The 17310-nt window shown below is 35.8% G+C and overlaps 2 protein-coding genes across 3 annotated transcripts; both read left to right on the top strand.

Annotated features, from left to right (window-relative positions):
* The first annotated feature begins 2375 nt into the window (after window positions 1–2375).
* LOC143448978 (band 4.1-like protein 2) lies at window positions 2376–11256 on the top strand. Of its 2 annotated transcripts, XM_076948968.1 has the most exons (21): window positions 2376–2577; window positions 2788–2935; window positions 3560–3680; window positions 3751–3924; window positions 4017–4104; window positions 4392–4544; window positions 4629–4726; window positions 4794–4957; window positions 5025–5101; window positions 5282–5356; window positions 5487–5655; window positions 6736–6756; window positions 7649–7767; window positions 8038–8166; window positions 8472–8774; window positions 9002–9133; window positions 9307–9378; window positions 9631–9786; window positions 9946–10026; window positions 10144–10263; window positions 10439–11256. In XM_076948968.1, exons 1-20 carry the CDS (start codon window positions 2458–2460, stop codon window positions 10249–10251), a joined length of 2508 nt encoding a protein of 835 aa, XP_076805083.1. In that variant the 5' UTR covers window positions 2376–2457; the 3' UTR covers window positions 10252–10263; window positions 10439–11256. The 2 variants fall into 2 exon arrangements, with proteins under 2 accessions (XP_076805083.1, XP_076805084.1); XM_076948969.1 differs by lacking the exon at window positions 6736–6756.
* A 2387-nt stretch (window positions 11257–13643) lies between these two features.
* Window positions 13644–16890, top strand: LOC143450629 (protein phosphatase 1 regulatory subunit 42-like). Its single transcript, XM_076951254.1, has 8 exons — window positions 13644–13881; window positions 14003–14169; window positions 14302–14440; window positions 14699–14785; window positions 14923–15070; window positions 15217–15345; window positions 15497–15788; window positions 15944–16890. The coding sequence occupies exons 1-8, from the start codon at window positions 13750–13752 to the stop codon at window positions 16362–16364; spliced, it is 1515 nt and encodes a 504-aa protein (XP_076807369.1). The 5' UTR covers window positions 13644–13749; the 3' UTR covers window positions 16365–16890.
* The last annotated feature ends 420 nt before the right edge of the window (window positions 16891–17310 follow it).

The raw sequence follows: 17310 nt of genomic DNA, 5'->3' as shown, positions 1-17310 counted from the left end.
CTCAATGATGTCAATTCGCTTTGGTTCGCAAGCGTATAAAGAATTATTGCCTGAGGAAAGTTGTTAGTCACTGTTCTGCCTTAATGAAATTGCGAGCTGTCTCGTTTAATAATTAACTTTATTACATGAGTTATATTTAAGCTGTGGAGACTTCGCGCTAAGCCGCGTGTATTTGTGGTTTTGTAAGTTGTGCAATTACTTCAAAAGAATATTGCCGTGTGAAGGCAATGAATTGTTGAAGTAATTACGGATTCCTGGAAAATGTAGCCTGCGGCGGAAACTTCTAAACGGACAAAAAAGTTGAACTTCTGTTTTATACCTAAATCCAATTTGACATCTGCTTACAGCACAAACTGAACTATCAGTCTATCTTTTGCAGCTGTAAACCTAAGGTTACTCTGCTGTGCAAAAAATGAAGTTTGCTATTGAATGACTTATTGGAAACTCTACTTGCGTGAAAGTGTTTTTCATCAAAGTTTTAACAAATATAACCGCAAAATAATTCCCCACACACTGCATATAAAAAGTAAATAAATAAAGTTTTTGAACCACAAGAAGAAAAGTAGGAAAAGCCACAGGCTTCTCAATAAAATCAACGGTGTATTGTACGCTTCATACTGTTTGAGGCAATATGCTATAGCTCAAATGAGTAAATGTGTTAATATTATGGAAGTGTAGAAGTCTTATCCTTTTAACCTTTGCAGTTGTGTTTTTTTAATTCTGACTTCCTGAATTCAACCCGAAACGGATTTTATTAAAAGTTGAAATGAAACAACTGTATATCGTTCACTTAGTTTTGTGAATTATCTTTCAACAAGTTTTAACTTAACTTAACCTTGAAATACAAAATTTTGTGATCTTGGTAAGCTTAGAACAGTTTTCTGGTTCATTGAGTTATATAAATTTACGTCATAAAAAATCAAATACGTACTTCTTGAAGGTTTTAAGCTTTTAAGCACGTTTTAAGACCATTGCTTATCTAGTCCTTTCAACCACGCTATAAATTTTAGAACCAAAAAACCTTGTCAACTCAGTGACCTACCACGCTAAAACAGCTGCCAAAGCATTTTGTTGAATAGTTCAAAAGTATCTTGTGAAATTTGTCCATTCCGTTGTGCGTTTGCGAGAAAAATGCGTTCCCGAAATTTTGATGACAAATGAACCTCAGATCCCCTGGTCTTCAGGTCTTTCAAAAATAAAACGTAATTTTTTACAGACCCTGTTTCCGTTAGACTTTAGATCTGCATCAGTATTTTTGAACAAAAATGTAAGTTACGGGCACATGTAGGCCTATGCATTGCGATAAACTTTGGACAGATGATGAGTGGTTAACCATGTAAAAGTCGGGCTGTACTGGAAGAGTAGTTTGTCGATTACAATAAAAATTAACCATGCGATTATTTTGCCATAGTCGAATCTAGACCTGTCGACGAAAAGTCAACTTTTTCCTGACATTACAATTTTGTGAAGAAACTACCTATGATATCTAGGCTATTTAAAGTATTTGCAAGCTTTAAAGATTTACTGTTTCTCAAAACTGAAAAAGCTAACAAAAATGAAGTCTGCATGGTTGCAAAAGGTCTATTGATTTTGATTATAAATCTATGATAATGCGTAAATTAGGCCAACTGTTTTTTAAGGCGGTAGAAGTTTTGTCGGTTCTTATCTACCAAATGTTTTATTTTACAAACTGTCATCGCTCAGTAGTTTAGTCCAATTTTACAACAGTGGCTGTTGTTTCTGAACCACAATTTTACGCGCCATGTTTCACAAAAAAACTTGAGTGGATACAGAGCGTACGCGGCTGAGCGCCACACAATGTGGCTCCTCTGTTTTTGAAAATCATGACTCAAAAAACTTTATTCTACAGTACTGTATATGTCTTTTCAAGTTCTTCTGCCGATTTTTTTGTTTCTATGATTAAGTTACCACTCTATGTCTTGTGCAAAGCATTTTTCAAGATCGGCAAACTAAAGTGAATGCGAGAATGCTAGAACTCACCTACTTTGTGCTTCTAATCCTACTGTATGCTCGTGTATGCTGGGTTTGTAGAAGCGCGTATTGCATAGGCTAGAGTAGGCTAGTTTCATTGGCCTTTGAGCTACCATATGAGCCTACTTGGATAGATAGTTATGCGCGCTTATTAAGGTTAATCTAACTTCAAAAATAAGGGCTTAGGCTAGCCCATATCGGTAGCTACTATTGCACTAGTAGCTTATACATAGGCCTATACTGCATTAAACAAATAGCCTAACTTTATCGAGCAGTGTAATAATAATTTGTTTAATGGCATTCCAGTTGCTGAGTTTAATCGAAGTGTTCGGAGTTTAACACTAATCCTTATTTATTGCTATTTTTAATTTACACGTAGATATTTCTTAATTGCCTGTGTGATTTAGGTATTTGTTGTTGATTGGCTGATATTATCTGGGTAACTGAACAATAAACAGTCAAAACATGGAGAAAACAGGTCACATTACATCTACCAACGACACTAAGAAAAGCGTGTCCAACAAAAAACAAAAAACCTGTCAAGTTTATTTGTTAAATGGTCAAGAATTTCGTTGTGATGTTCCGGTTAGTTTTTCGTTGTTCACTCTGTGTTTAGCTTCCCTGCTAAGCTACGTCTGAACTATTTATGAGAACTGTTAATGATAAGAATCAGCAAAATTCAAATATGTAATATATGCTGTGTTTTTGCTGCAAGTTCATATTGTGTGGGATGTTTTTTAAGTTTATATAACTTATATAAAACTATAGCTGTAGATTTTTTTATATTTTATGTAGAAACAAGGAAATGGTTCCATTCTTCTCAAGCAAATTTATGATCTTCTCAACATCATCGAACGTGATTATTTTGGACTTTATTTCAAGGATTTATCAGATCAAAAATATTGGCTCGAGCCAAACAAGTCCATAAAGAAACAAATGAAAAGTAAGAAGAAATACAGCGGCTCAATCTTGTTAACTTAACTTTGCTTAATGCACAACTTTGTACAATTCTCCTAATTATGCATTAGAAATTAACTAAACAATCAAGCCGAGCCTAAATTATAAACTGTTTTTCACTGGAAAGGATTTGAATCGTTTCTGTATCGCACTCGATTGCTCAAACTGAATCTGTAGAATCACTCATCATGGAATGAGTGCCTACCGCTTTCCTTTATAGCATGTGTATGCACTATGCATATATAATTTTATGTGGGTTTGAAAGTTTAATTGGTGCCACGGTCTGCGTCGTGTCCACCTTCATCGTTGATTTGCATTTTCCTCCTCTTTACAGTAACTTTTTTTTTTCTTTCCACTTATTTAACCGAGTTTGCAAAATTAAGTTGCAGTAATTTGACTGGTGTCTTCAGTGTTGGGTTAAAAAACTTTTTCAGTATCTAGTTTGTTTAAAGTTTGTAGTGATTTATGGATATTCATTAACCTGTTCTTGGATTTTATTTGTATTTATGTTGTGTATTGTTACATTATTGGAGGTTATAGTCATAGTGGATTTTAAAATCACTTACACAGATTTATAACTAATCTGCACGAGTGTTAATTTCGTGTTTAGACGGCCCATGGTCATTTTACTTCTCCGTCAAGTTTTACCCACCTGACCCATCGCAGCTCCATGAGGACATAACAAGATACTACATGGTGCTGCAGCTTCGTGAAGATATTGTCACCGGAAGGTAAACTTTTTACTCGGCAAGTTTATAACTGGTTGCATTGTGTGAGGCCTTCAGTTTGTCGCCTACACAGGCTCCCGTGTTCCTTTGTGACTCACACTCTCCTCGGTTCATACGTTGTGCAATCTGAGCTCGGTGACTACGATCGAAGCGAAATGAAGGGGAATTATGTCCATGACTTTGCTTTTGCTCCAAACCAGACCGCTGAACTAGAAGAACGAGTTATGGAACTTCATAAGACCCACAGGTTTGTAATAACAAACTGGTTTGTGAAATTTTTATGGAAATTCACCAAATGCTTTTGGCAACTGTTGGCTTGAACATCTTGTTCGTTCTCAGAGGCCAGACTCCAGAACAGGCAGAAAGAAACTTCCTTGAAAATGCTAAAAAGCTTTCCTTATATGGAGTTGACCTTCATGTCTCCCAGGTTTGACAAATGTTCTTATTTGCCAGACTTTGCTTACAACCTGACTTGCAAGGAATCTCATTTAAAGATGAACGTTAAGCATTTGAAAGCATAATATAATATTATATAATTTTACCATATTAATAGGCCAATAGTCAACATTCATGATACAATATACTATATACAACGTGGTTACATGTATAACGAACACATAATATAGTTTTTATTCAGGTATTAGCTCAGTTTGTTAGGAAAGGTTTGACTGGACAGCTAACCGACTTGTGATATTCTTAATACATGCTCTACAGGACAGTGATGGGATTAACTTGCTGGTGGGAATTAGTTGGAATGGAGTGTTGGTTTATCGAGATGGCACTCAAATCAACAGGTTTGCTTGGCCCCGTGTCATAAAGCTGTCATACATTAGAAGCAAGTTTTATATCACCATCAGGCCGTTGGATGTAAGTATTAACTTTATAAGGCTTACTTGAGTTGGCTGAATTCATTGATGCTTATCTTTTCAATGCTTATGTTTTATTTTTAAGGGTGACAGTGAATTAAGCATGATTGGTTTTAAAATGCCGAATCATCGGGCCGCAAAGAATGTTTGGAAGTCTGGTGTTGAGCACCACGCCTTTTTCAGGTATAAACAAAGTAGTATGAAGACAATAGTTGTACAATTATGTCACAATGGTGTTCTTATTGCACAGGCTGATTCGATCTGATCCTCCTCCCCGCTCACACCTCATAAGGGTAGGGTCAAAGTTCAGGTATAGTGGACGAACTCAACAAGAAACCAGGACGGCTGTCACCGGGAGCGAACAACGACCAGCCCCCAATATTGTTCGGACTCCAAGTCGAAGGCTACGTTCAGGTGAAGACAAAAAATACAGTTTGTTGATCACACCAATACTTACGATCACATGCCTTGTGTGTTCCAGATAGTGTAGAGGTGCCTACAGTTAGAAAGGTCTTGACTTCTGTCACAGAAGAGTCCTCACCCGAAAAACCACCACCTGTAAGTACATCTTCTAGTTTTACTCGACCTGGTGTTATCTTTCTAAAATATGAAGTACCTGCAAAAGGAAAGAAAATGTGCTTAGTTGTGTCAAAACAATTAGATGTAACTATGTTGCTGTTAATGTTTGCTCATATGTAAAAACTTGAGTTTCTATCGAGATAATATTTGTATTTACAGCTTCCAGAAAAAGCCGACAAAACAAAGGTGGTTGAAGAGATGGTTGTCACAACAACAGAAGTGGTTGAAGTAGAGGTTTGTTGTTTATTGAATGACGAGTGAGTCAGTTGCAATGTTGGTGTCTTAACTTATATGGCGTTGTTGGGATATGCTCCAAAGGTTTACCTGATATTCATGAACCGGTGTTATACATGTCCTCATTCAGACCGCTGATCAAGTTCCTCATGAAAACGAAGTGGGGAAAGAAGTAAGAATCAATCATCATTCGTCGTCGTCATTGGATGAAGTGGATTTAATCGATGATGAAGAAGAAGAAGAGGAAGAAGGGAGCGTGGGATTGTCCGAACACCAAAAACAAGTTCATAGGATGAAGAGTAAGTTATCCTGATGGGGTTGTAATTGTGATTACATAGCGATGTCAACAATGTACTTTGTTTATGTAATAGAGATAATTTAGTAATACAAGGATTGAGTTAAGGCTTGATATGGGGTAATCGTTATTTAGATTGCAAAGGTACCATTTACGCTGGAGTATGTAATTGTACTTTAATCAATGTTATATATACTGTAAACTGTCACTTTCTGGTGATAACTAGATGAAGTCTTATTTTAAATTTCCACTTAACAGTGAAAAATCTCAAAATTAACTCTTCACGTGCATCTTTGTATAATAACCACTTAGCATGCTTTCTAAGCATCTTTAGTTAGTACAGTCAAGATAATAATTTGTCCATGTAGTTTAAAAGCTACTTTGTATGTAGCATGCTCTTCGTTTTAACCCTAGTTACGTTGTCACATGACGTCACACGCATGTACTTATACCCTTAGATAGTTGAAGGACTTACATTAGAGCTTTAGTGTGATTACTTTTAAAGTGCTCTGTCAGCTATTTATCACGATATATAATGACGAAACAATGCTGTCTTGTGACTAACAGGGTTCAAGGGTTTATAATCTGCTTAACTAAGGTACAATTTGGCTTTGCTAGGTCATTAATATAGAACCTGTTTAACTATTCAAGATAACGTAACTTGGATGGTTCTAGCTTAATCAACAATACTTAAAAATTTTTGGATTTTTTTCATCTTCTGGTAGTGTGGTAAACATTTTGCATTAGTTGTATTCACAATACTAAGTAGTGGGACTAAGTACAATCCCACCCCACCTAATAAACCCACCTCGCAAGAGATAGCGGCAACGAACGTAAAATGTCTTGATAGTCCTCATATATATAGTTTGTGATAATTAGTGTGGATTATTCTCACATTAAAATTAAATCAGGTGGGCCATATTTTCATTTTTTGATGTAAAATCATTGACTAGTTAATGACAACAACAACTTGACTTGAATAAAATGAATTGGTCTGTTGAAATTTTGTTCAACTTTCCTGTAGTAACCACAAGGCTTTGTTTTTCTTTGTCTTCTTAAATTTCAATTTTCTGAACTTTATTAGCAAATGAAGTTGAAGAACATGGTGAGTCCTTTGCATGTGGTTGTTTTTATTATGCAGTCATAGAACTTTATTATATTTGTAACAAAGCACATTTAGAGAAAAGTGCACAATCGTTCCTTTGCTGTTTGCGTAATGTTTGGAGCGGGCATTGATTATTCAGCAATTGTAAAATTGTTGAAGTTGGAAGTAGTTATACATGAAATTTTTTAAATTTCTGCATGAGGCTTTTGGCTGTTATTTAAACTCATATATGCATTGTATTTATATCATGTTATTATAGATACTTCCTATATTCACGTAAACCAAAGAATTTAGCATTGGGATGTGAAATGAACGGTTGTTTTTAGTTCATGATTTTCTGCAATGTGCAATCATAGCTGTTGATGATAACATTGCTTCAAGTCTGCGTAGTTTATCTTCAGGTTTAACATGTGGTGTAATTTTGATTGAAAAACCTGTTGCGGTTCATAATTTTTTTCAGTCTTGACATCTTTTCGACACATATTCGCGTGATTAATTAGATTAATGTCTGGCTTGACGATGCTTAGATTTACCACCATCATAACATGTTGGCTTGCTTTGAAATGCCTGGAGCACATACGCACAGTGCACAGACTTCGTGGTTCTTGCTTGATATGCTTTGTCTTTCAAAATTAGATTAAAATTCATGTTTTCTTAAACCATGGTTGTATAAACTGCGTTTAACGCATTGAAATACATGCATGGCTTTAGTAGTAGGGTGATATGTTTCCAAACTTGTGATATGTTGTAGACTTCTGCTGACTGCATGCATTAATGTGTAGATCAAATTATTGACTTTTCTCTTCTACTCTAACCCGCCGTTGTGATACATAAAAAGAAAGTTGCTCAGGAGTTGATATTTGGCGACTTCAACATGTAAATCTTTCAACAGTGGAGTTTCTTTCATCTCCCCACCCAAGACCAGCGTCCAGTGTCGATTCCCTCGACGCCTTAGATGCGAGACTGACTACTCGAAGGATAACCGAACATGTAACACCAGAGAAACAACAGGTATTGCGTCGTTATATCTTCATGCTGTCTATCTTGTCACTATTCACCTATGATACTGCAACCTCTTTTGTATGAATGACGAGAAGTTAACAAATAATATGAACGTAATGGACTTTGTACATAAACCAGCATGTTACTAATATCTTTTGTAATTACATTCTAAATTTTTGTTTATTTTGATAGTAATTTGTTTTACTATAGTAGTAAGCTATTAAATGGAATTCATAATATGACACCGTTAGACAAGTTGTACATTGCTATATTTTTTAGGAGCCGCTACAGCCATCTCACGAGAAAGTGGAGACAGTTACCACGGAAACTGTAACTGTGGTTACTTACGAAGAAACAAGAAAAACTGACATTTTAACTCCTCCAGAGACCGAGGAAGAAGTAGGAAAGGTGATGAGTGTGACTCCACAGTGAAGTTGGATTTTCTTAAATATTTTTGATAACTTTATCCGTGTGTATGTAGCATTGACTCATTCTTTAAGCTAGTGTGGTCTTTTAATTTTTTTCTATTGTGTGGTCAGTTAACAACTGTCATCAATGAAAAATGTACGATGTAAAATTAGTATCTGGTTACTAATTAAGTTTGTATAATTTTTTAACTTTTTTCGTTAAAGAACGTCTTGCATACACATTGTCATCTTTATCTTCATGATCAGCTGCATAATTTTAACTTTTTGTCTGTCGTTGTGTAAAAGCCTCCTGATGTTGACAAGGATGTTGAAGATGACAGTTCTTCCTCATCTGAAAGCACTCATCACAGCCACGCATCCTCTGATGATGAAAGAAGTCTTCCTCCTGTTGATTCTTCAAGCTCATCATCATCATCATCATCGTCGGATGAGGAAGTTGTAGGGAGCCATGATGAGGAAATCCCGATCGAAAATGACGAAGATTTAAGTGAGATCCTGCAGGCAAGGAAGGACACCATAAACATGGCAACCGTGGAAACAAGGACCATGAGAGTCCAGGATGTTGTCATCCCACACAATGATAACGAGGTATAAAATTTTGAATGACACGCGGTCATAATATACATTGAAAGCTCGGTACTTCAGCTTCGGCTCAAAATTCTCGGTTACTTCAACGCCTCCTCCTGATACAATACCAAAAAAAACGTTTTAACAATTTCATTTAACGATGTTGTGGAGTGACCGTATATCTTAGGTTTTGCCGTTTTGCAGCAGATCCCTAATATTGTTAATGATCGTGTCTTTTTCGACGCCAGGTTCATGAAGTTTCACTGACCACTAGTGTACAGGATGGAGTCATGGTCGCTCACACGGTGAGGAGTGACACCAGCAGCATCTCCAGCGATTCTTCTCAAGAAGCGGCCGATGACCCTCATGCTTATCAGGAGGTGGATTCTTGTTGTTATGATTATAAAGAGATATATTATTAGTTTTATTTATAATTATATTGACAAATTAGATAAGTAAAAATGTGGCTAGATCAATAACGTATCGGGATCTCTAACTAATTATAAATGGTTCACTGGGAATGAAATGCATCTGTCATTCTTGCTTTTTGCAGCCGCCTACTGTAAAAACCGAGGCAGTCGTTGTTGATTCTTACGTGGAGAAAGTACCAGAAGGGACGACCAGTGTGAGTTATCTATGACATAAGCTGGAACTTCTATTCTCAGTTATGTTGTCGCCTTAGATTAGGGGTCACCAAATTACGGCTCACTGCCTTACTGTGCCACAAATGAGCATATTATATTGTATGTAGCCTATTGACCAAATCGGGTATTTGGGCCATAATTGTCAGTTCTCATGTTTATCTAACCTTTTATGAAAAAAGTTTGGTGACGCCTGTATTAGATAAACGAGTCTTGTAACATTGTTGCACTTGCAGCCGCCGATGGTACAGACCGAGTTGAAGACCATCACATATGAGACAAGCGACCCTGTCATCAAGACTCACGAGTGTTCATTTGAACCTGAACTAGTCAGCAGTCAGATCATTTCGTCCGAAACTGAACATTCTGTCATCACCACCGAAATCACAAAGGTGAAGTGATATATTTCTCATCAAACATTGCAAATTTGTGCAACAGGGCGCATGTATAACTTCTTATGAAACTGTTTGACTGTAATAGAAGACGTCTGTGATTTTGTTACAATTCTGTAAACATGTAATATATTATATACTGTATCTTTATATTTGCAGGTGGTACATGGCGGTGTGAGTGAAACCAGAGTGGAAAAGCAGATTGTTATGGTCGGTGGTTCGGACGTTGATCATAATCAGGTAGAAAAATAAGCGTGTCCTGAACATAATTATTACCAGAAAGAGTTTACCGCAATTTTACAATTTATTTTGGTTTATTTCGATCGTTTCTAATTCTTGTCGTTTTTCATGACGTAGGCAATGATGGAGATGCTACGAGACACACAAATCAACAACCCAAACATAAACATCACAAAAGTTGTCGTAGAAGAGGAACGACCAATCGTCAACAATGACCACTCGTAATATTGTCAAGCTGTAAGTTATATGATAAATTGCTATAAGTCGTAAGTTCTTTACTTATAACCGTGATGTAGTTGTTGTCACTTCTGTTTAACTTTATTCCATTGTGGGAAGGAAGAAGGAAGTTATGTGAAGTTATTATATTATGAAGGAAGTTATACCAAAAGTTTGTGCTAATTTTTGTCACCAGGTTCCAATGTGTCACGGGCGTCCACTGCCTCAGAATTTCCAGCACTTTTACCGTTTAATTTTGATGTCTCTGTTGCAGTTTTCAGATATCATGTTGCTTAACTTTAGCTTCATACCATATGCTTTTTAGAGAAATAGTTGCGTATTAGTTGCTTTCACTTATTACATGGTACATAGTGATGATAAACTTACATTTAAGCACTTTGTATATCTAATATGAACAGTGTTTTGAAGAATTCTAGCAAATCAGCGGAATTGATAGTGATTTGTGTTAAAAGTTCACATAACTTTGTGTAATACCCCACCTGATTACAAGTCAACACTTTGTTTTTTGAAACGCTGCCATTGTGGTAATAATCTACTGTAAACAATGAATTGTTTCTCGATAATTGTGATTCACGATATTGTGTTGTCCTGTTCTCTTATCTTGTGTGATTTTAGTAGTAATTTTTTTTCATCTAATTTTCAAATAAATACTGCTGTCAACTTTTTTTCCTTTTTTAACCATCATTAATTATTTTGCCCTGGCCAACAAAATGCGGACCATAGTTCGCCTGAATGTGTTTTCTTCCACATTACCACCCCATTGCCTATGCTGTCTCTAACTTTGCTATCCATACCCATTGTATTTTTCTTTGTGAATCTGACACAATTGACAATAAATTTGTAATGCAGTATTTTGACAGCAAACTTCAAATAACGATCAAACACACACAGCCCTCTATAACGTGCTCTTGGTTTTTAAAATATGTTAATGCATGAAAATTTTGCGGCACTGTTTCGGCAGGTTTCATGAATAAAGACCTTTTAGAAAAACAATGCTTGATTCTTGTCTTAAATGTTATTTGGTCATAAGTTCATAACTTAGGTTGAGATTTTTTGCCAGCTCACAGTCCCACTTAAAGAGGTTGTTGTCAGCCACTACTCACAAGCGAAATCAGGAAGTATGTGAGCAAAGCATGAAAAATAAGATGTGGATTTTGACGAAACTAAATAAAAGTTTTGTGCAATGAAAATAAAATTTATTATTAAGTTGACGTTTCAAATCCTACGCCTTCAATCGTGTATAATAAACCAAAATTGAATTGTAGAAATTTACAAGTTTGAAGAATATATTTTATTCAAACGTCACCCTAAATACCAAGGAAAGGACATTAGCAAAGTATAAGTGGTATTGTTTATTTCTTCATTGTTTGTGTTAAAGCGAAAGTACAACGCTAACCATTATAGTGAGTTGAAGTGATTACTCTGCAAACAAAAACGAGTTAGAAAAGCAGCAAAGTGTAAAGAGTTAACGCAACTTCTGTTTTCTTATGAATTGCTTCATTCACCCTGTCCGGAAATTAAAATATTTTGAGCTTTAGTGCTACTAGTGGCAACTATGTTGCTAAGTGACACAAGTAACTTTCTCCATGTTTTGAACTTCAGCCAGCTGAAGTCTGAAGTGGTGATTACAATAGATTACAACGTTGTCATGTGTTTGTCAAATTTTGCAACTAGGTAATCGAAAAGATTTTCGCTATATTTTTATCTCCATTTACAGTAATTGAGCATGATTGGTATAAAGTTCATCTAGGTAGGCCTACTAGCTATTGCTTAGTTTTACAATAATTTAAGTTACCGTTTGTTAAGTCGATTAAATAGATTATTTAAAAAATTTTATACGGTAAACTTATATACTTCATTAATAAAAACGAAATTCTGCATAATAACCAATTGGGATTTCGAAAGCTTCATTCCACTGTATTAGCAGTAACAGATATCAATGAATATGCAAACCAACAAATAGAAAATAATAAATAGGCCTATATGTGCATGGGTTTTTTTGACCTTAAGAAAGCTTTTGATAATGTACCTCATAGGTAATTACTTATGAAATTAAATTGCTATGGCATTTGTGGCAAAGCTAACGAATTGATTAAATCATATTTGCAATGTAGGCAACAATTTTAATTTATTTTGCATCATATTATTGTTAATTTTTGATTTCGTTAAAAAACTTTTTATTCTGCTGTTAGTGCTGTAGTGTGCCTCTGTTTTTATTTTATGGTATTATTTTAATTAGTTGAGTTTCAGTTTTTTATCCATTTTAATTGTTTTTTTTTTGCAATAGCTTCTGGGGCAGCTAACCTAGATGACTATGAGGTCTTTTCACTGCCTCACACCAATCAATTATGTTAAAATTATATTATGATAATTTTTAGTTTACTTTAAATGGTAAAAATAAATTCTCTCTCTCTCAGTAGAATAAAAGACTGAAAAGATTTCAAATGCGAGTTAGGCCAATGCCCAGATCGTTTAGGCTTTTGGTTGTTAAAGTTTAATGGTGTAAAGGTTAGGATTAGGAAATGGTGCCCACTTCACAGCATGTGTTGCCAGAATTTTTGTAGAAATAAAAAGACAACTTTTATCCCCACATAATGTAGCCTAGGCTAGCCTATAGCGAAAAAAAAAGTGAAAATCGTCACCCGGTTGTGCACCTGTATTTACATGTACCTAGACCTGTTCCTAGTTGTGCACCTGTATGCTAGGCATGTTATTTACATAGATATGAAGGCATTTATGGGTTTCCAAAGTTTAATGGTAAAGTTTTTGAAATGCTTAGACTATACTAATTATTATAGATGTAGGCCTCTATGGGTCTGTTTTACTTTTGCACTTCCATATCAGGATGGTGGATAGAGGAATTATTATGCCATAATCTCTTTTCTATTACATCATCACTCCTTCTTACCCAGGCCTTCAAGTCGAAGTGCAAAAGTGTGAGAGACCCGGCCTCTATATTGCAACTAGCTAGAAAATCTATGACGCCTGCAGTGAAAATTACTGCATATACACTCGTGTAGATGACTAATGTTTTGACTATAATTTTGGTTACAATCTTGGCATTGTATCTATACTCATAATTTCTTTTGTGGTAGGTAGTAGGGTAACCATTTATGACCACTTTAGTTGTAAATATCATCGTACTGTCTTATAGGGCTGCCGGCTTATTGTTAGTTATTTGAATAAAAAGTTTTTTTAGTTGAGTGTGGCTGTAAATTTCACATAAGTGCACTTCCAAGGGAACCAGTTTCGATAGATATGTAATAGATTGCCTGCATGTACAAGAGATGCGTTTGACAATTTATTAATCTTGTTCTACTGTGTATTGCTTTGGATCCGAGAGAATTTTTGATGCAAACTCTGTGAAGTAAACTATCAAAAATCTTTTGTTTTAACTTAGATTTTGAATTGACCATAACTTACCTTGACCTAATATCAAAAATGCAAGTTGCTTAATTTATGTGTATAGCTTAATTTAAAGAGAAAATGGTACGATTAACTGCTGACTATATTGCACGCTGTAATGGCCACACAAAGCGCAAAAGAGATGAACCCACCAATCATTACCTAAAGCGGATTACACATCTTTACATGGCAGAAAGAAACATTGAAGCAATTGTGAGTTATCATAATAATACCAATTTAGTTAATCTTGAACAAGTACATCTGTGGTAAAGAGGTTACGTTGAATCAATTTTTGTTTGTTTCTTTGTAAATTTAATAAATTTTACTGTTTTAGGACAATTTGTCATTGTGCCGAAACTTGACCGTACTTTACTTGTACGACAACAAATTGAATAAGACAATGAACCTTGGCACAGCACAAAATTTGACACATCTTTATTTGCAAAATAACAACATCAGAAAAATTGAAGGATTAAAATATTTACAGAAGTTAACAAAATTGTAAGTGCATTTACAGTTTTTCTGTGTGTATTTTAGTAAGCAAACTGCAACGGGTAACTTCAACTTTTACTTGAATATAGTTTTTTGTTTATCTCTTTTATTAACTGTTTTAAATTTTATTTTTGAAAACAGATACCTGGGATACAATGATCTTTCTATAATTGAAGGACTGGAGTCTCTAGAACTATTAAAAGAACTTCATGTCGAATATCAACGTTTGCCCTCGGGAGAAAAACTTTTGTTTGATCCACGTACTGTATTGAGACTTGCGGTAAATCTCATTCCTTTTATTTGTGTTTAGTTTCTCATCACGCTGTATTTATCTAATTATATGTTTATTTTATTACATCTGTTGTAAAAACTGCTGGGAACACTGATAAACGTAGTTATTGGTAATTTTAAAAAGCATGTAATATATAATTCTAATAACTGTAATTTCGTAACTTTTGCTTAAGCTATAGTGTCTACATTGCATTGAATTTATGAATACATGTTATCTTGATACGCATTGTGTCATGCTGTTTTACAGAAATGTTTGAAGTGTTTAAATATATCTGGAAATCATATGGATTCTTTAAAGGAACTTCAGCCTTTAACAGAGTTGTCACAATTACAGGTTTGGCTCTTTCACTTTTTAGTTGATATAAATCACATGTAATAAGTTTGTGTTATAAATAATCAGAATTTAAATAAAATATTGAGTGTTTATTAGTACTTAGTTGCAAGCTGGTTTACGATTGTTTTTGCTTTCAGGCTTGTGACAATGAAATAGTTGTGTTTGAAAATATGCGCATGCCATTAATGTCATGGAGGCAGTTGTCAAAATTGGATTTAACTGGAAACCCTCTTTGTCATAAAGCAAAATACAGAGACAAAATAATTGTGATGTCACACTCATTGGGTTGGTATTTCATATATTTTCATGTCTTGACTGACGCAAGTGCAAAGGTTTATGACAAAAAAATACAAAATTTCTCATGTCTTTTGTTGTGTGGCTACGCTTTGGCCTTTACCACCTGTCAGTGTAAAATCATCAAAATTTGACAGAATCTTTGGATGGACGTGAAATCAGTCGGTTGGAACGGCAATTTCTGGTCAGTTGGAACGCATCTCGTGAAGCTCGGCGGAGAATGAAACTAGAAAGTCAAAAAAATGGCTTCAATGATGAAGCGATGGGTAAGCAACTCCACTTATTCTATCACTTTGTTTCTACCAAACTCTTCTCTGCTTTTATGCTGTAGTTTTGAAATGTCACCACCAGTTATAGCGCACAGTTTAAATGATTCTTTGTTGTTGTGGAGAACTTTCTATCGTCATTCATTCACAGACTTACCTCCTCTTCACAAACTTGGACACATTCCGACTCCTCCTCCACATTATATGATGGGAGGGCTTCCTGGAGGACGAAAACGCTTCGAAGCAATCCTCGCAAAATCAAGAAGTCTCCCCAATTCAGCTCCGGTGAAACAATCCTTCTCAAAGAGACGGCCTCCTTACACGACACCAGCTCCTCCAATGAATTCCGTGCTCATGGAGCAGGATCCCGGAGAGGATATGGAAGAGAGGAGGGAGAGCGAGATGCTTGGAAAAAAGAGCATCAGTGATCTCACTGATAACAGGTGGAGCTTTTTTTTCAACATCTGCACAGAAACTTCCATATAACGTTGATAAACTTCATATTAGTCGACTTTTCACTTTCTTCTTTGCTTATTACAACCTAGAGTAAGTAGATAATTTATTTCTTATTCAAACTTACAACTTCTTGTCTTTCCAGGCGTCTTGAGCGGAAGATGACTCCTCATCCACACACCCGTCGACAAGTTGTACCTAACGGTTATTCCCCTTCAGCTCCAAATTCCTCTCCCTTCCATAGTGGGAACGGGGTCCTTATGGATCACATGGGTAGTGGGGACATTTTGGAAGCAGGAAAACCCACGTTACCGACCAGAAGTGGCAGCGACGTAAACGGTTCTCACAAACCGAGTTACCCGTCACTTCGGGGATCAAAAAAGACCCAAAGGACCCCATTTAATGGAGCTATTGTGTCAGATTCCATGTTTCAAGGCAGTAGGGGCACAGATGGGTTTGATAACGACTTAATGAGCCCTGGCTTACAGGGAAAAACTCACGAAAAGCAAGAAGCCTTGCGTGTGTCAAACGGCCAATTAAACGGAAACCACGCAAACAAGGAATAATTTACTTGAAATTAAAATTTCATTTTGACTCGCTTTTGCTGCTTTGAGATGTATGATGGTTAAATATCTGTTGTCACCTATTCTAGGTAAAGCTGCTGGCCGCTGTGGCAACGCGCAGGAGTCAAAATTTTGTATTTTAAGGTTATAGTGAGATGTATAATTGTATATACTCGTACAGTTTATGTGTAAGCCATTTTAAAGACTGTAAATTACAATCGTACTTTTGCAATTGTAGTAAACCGCTATCTTCTTACCAAGCTTCTATTTTATGGACAATGCGCTGTTGTATGCTGGGCTGACTCCATTAAGTTTTTTTAAACTTGTTTATCTAATTGTTTCGGTCGGCCCGTTTCAATGGTTTAATGTGTTCTTGTTTTATAAACCTGTTTGTGTCGATGTGTACATTGTATCCCTCCCCTTTCAATTCCCATTGTTGCGTAGTGGCGGGCGTGTAATGGTCTGCTGATAATATTACAACCCCGTTCGTTTTATTCTTTGTTATAAATAAAGAGGTATTTTATTTAGAGTCAACTCGCCGTTTTCGTTTTCATAAAGCTCTGGTCAAACCCTGCTACTAAGAGATGACAGTTCACGTCAGATTTGAAACGCGACACTGAAAATCCAGTGGAAACCCTGGGAATTTTCAGGGACTCGTTGTAAACGCTGACGGTCAATACAAAGAAATTTTCCATCTTCTTGTCTGACGTCATGCTTGAGAATGATATACTGTAAGTCACAAACGGTACGCCACTTCTCCAAGCAAATATCTGTTTATGTTTTGTTTCACTTTGGTTGCCACTGCCTTTAAAATCTAGCTGTTACTGTACTGAGCCGCTTAAGGTTTGCCTGTACAGTAATTTTGTTTGTTTCCATTTATTTTTTCTCTGATATTTGAATAGTACTGTATTACCTATATATTTGAATGCAGATATGGCGACATTTAACA

This window comes from Clavelina lepadiformis, chromosome 3 (assembly GCF_947623445.1).
Source record: "Clavelina lepadiformis chromosome 3, kaClaLepa1.1, whole genome shotgun sequence".
Classification (NCBI taxonomy): Eukaryota; Metazoa; Chordata; class Ascidiacea; order Aplousobranchia; family Clavelinidae; genus Clavelina; species Clavelina lepadiformis.
This window is presented reverse-complemented; position numbering and strand designations above follow the sequence as displayed.

Bases quoted from the DNA above. Each gene is read 5' to 3' on its own strand.
- LOC143450629 (XM_076951254.1), top strand. From the start codon at position 13,750: ATGGTACGATTAACTGCTGACTATATTGCACGCTGTAATGGCCACACA. The intron at 15,346-15,496 runs GTAAGCAACTCC...ATTCATTCACAG, and splicing joins CTTCAATGATGAAGCGATGG to ACTTACCTCCTCTTCACAAA. The intron at 15,789-15,943 runs GTGGAGCTTTTT...TTGTCTTTCCAG, and splicing joins AGTGATCTCACTGATAACAG to GCGTCTTGAGCGGAAGATGA.
- LOC143448978 (XM_076948968.1), top strand. From the start codon at position 2,458: ATGGAGAAAACAGGTCACATTACATCTACCAACGACACTAAGAAAAGC. The intron at 2,578-2,787 runs GTTAGTTTTTCG...TATTTTATGTAG, and splicing joins AATTTCGTTGTGATGTTCCG to AAACAAGGAAATGGTTCCAT. The intron at 5,656-6,735 runs GTAAGTTATCCT...GAACTTTATTAG, and splicing joins ACAAGTTCATAGGATGAAGA to CAAATGAAGTTGAAGAACAT.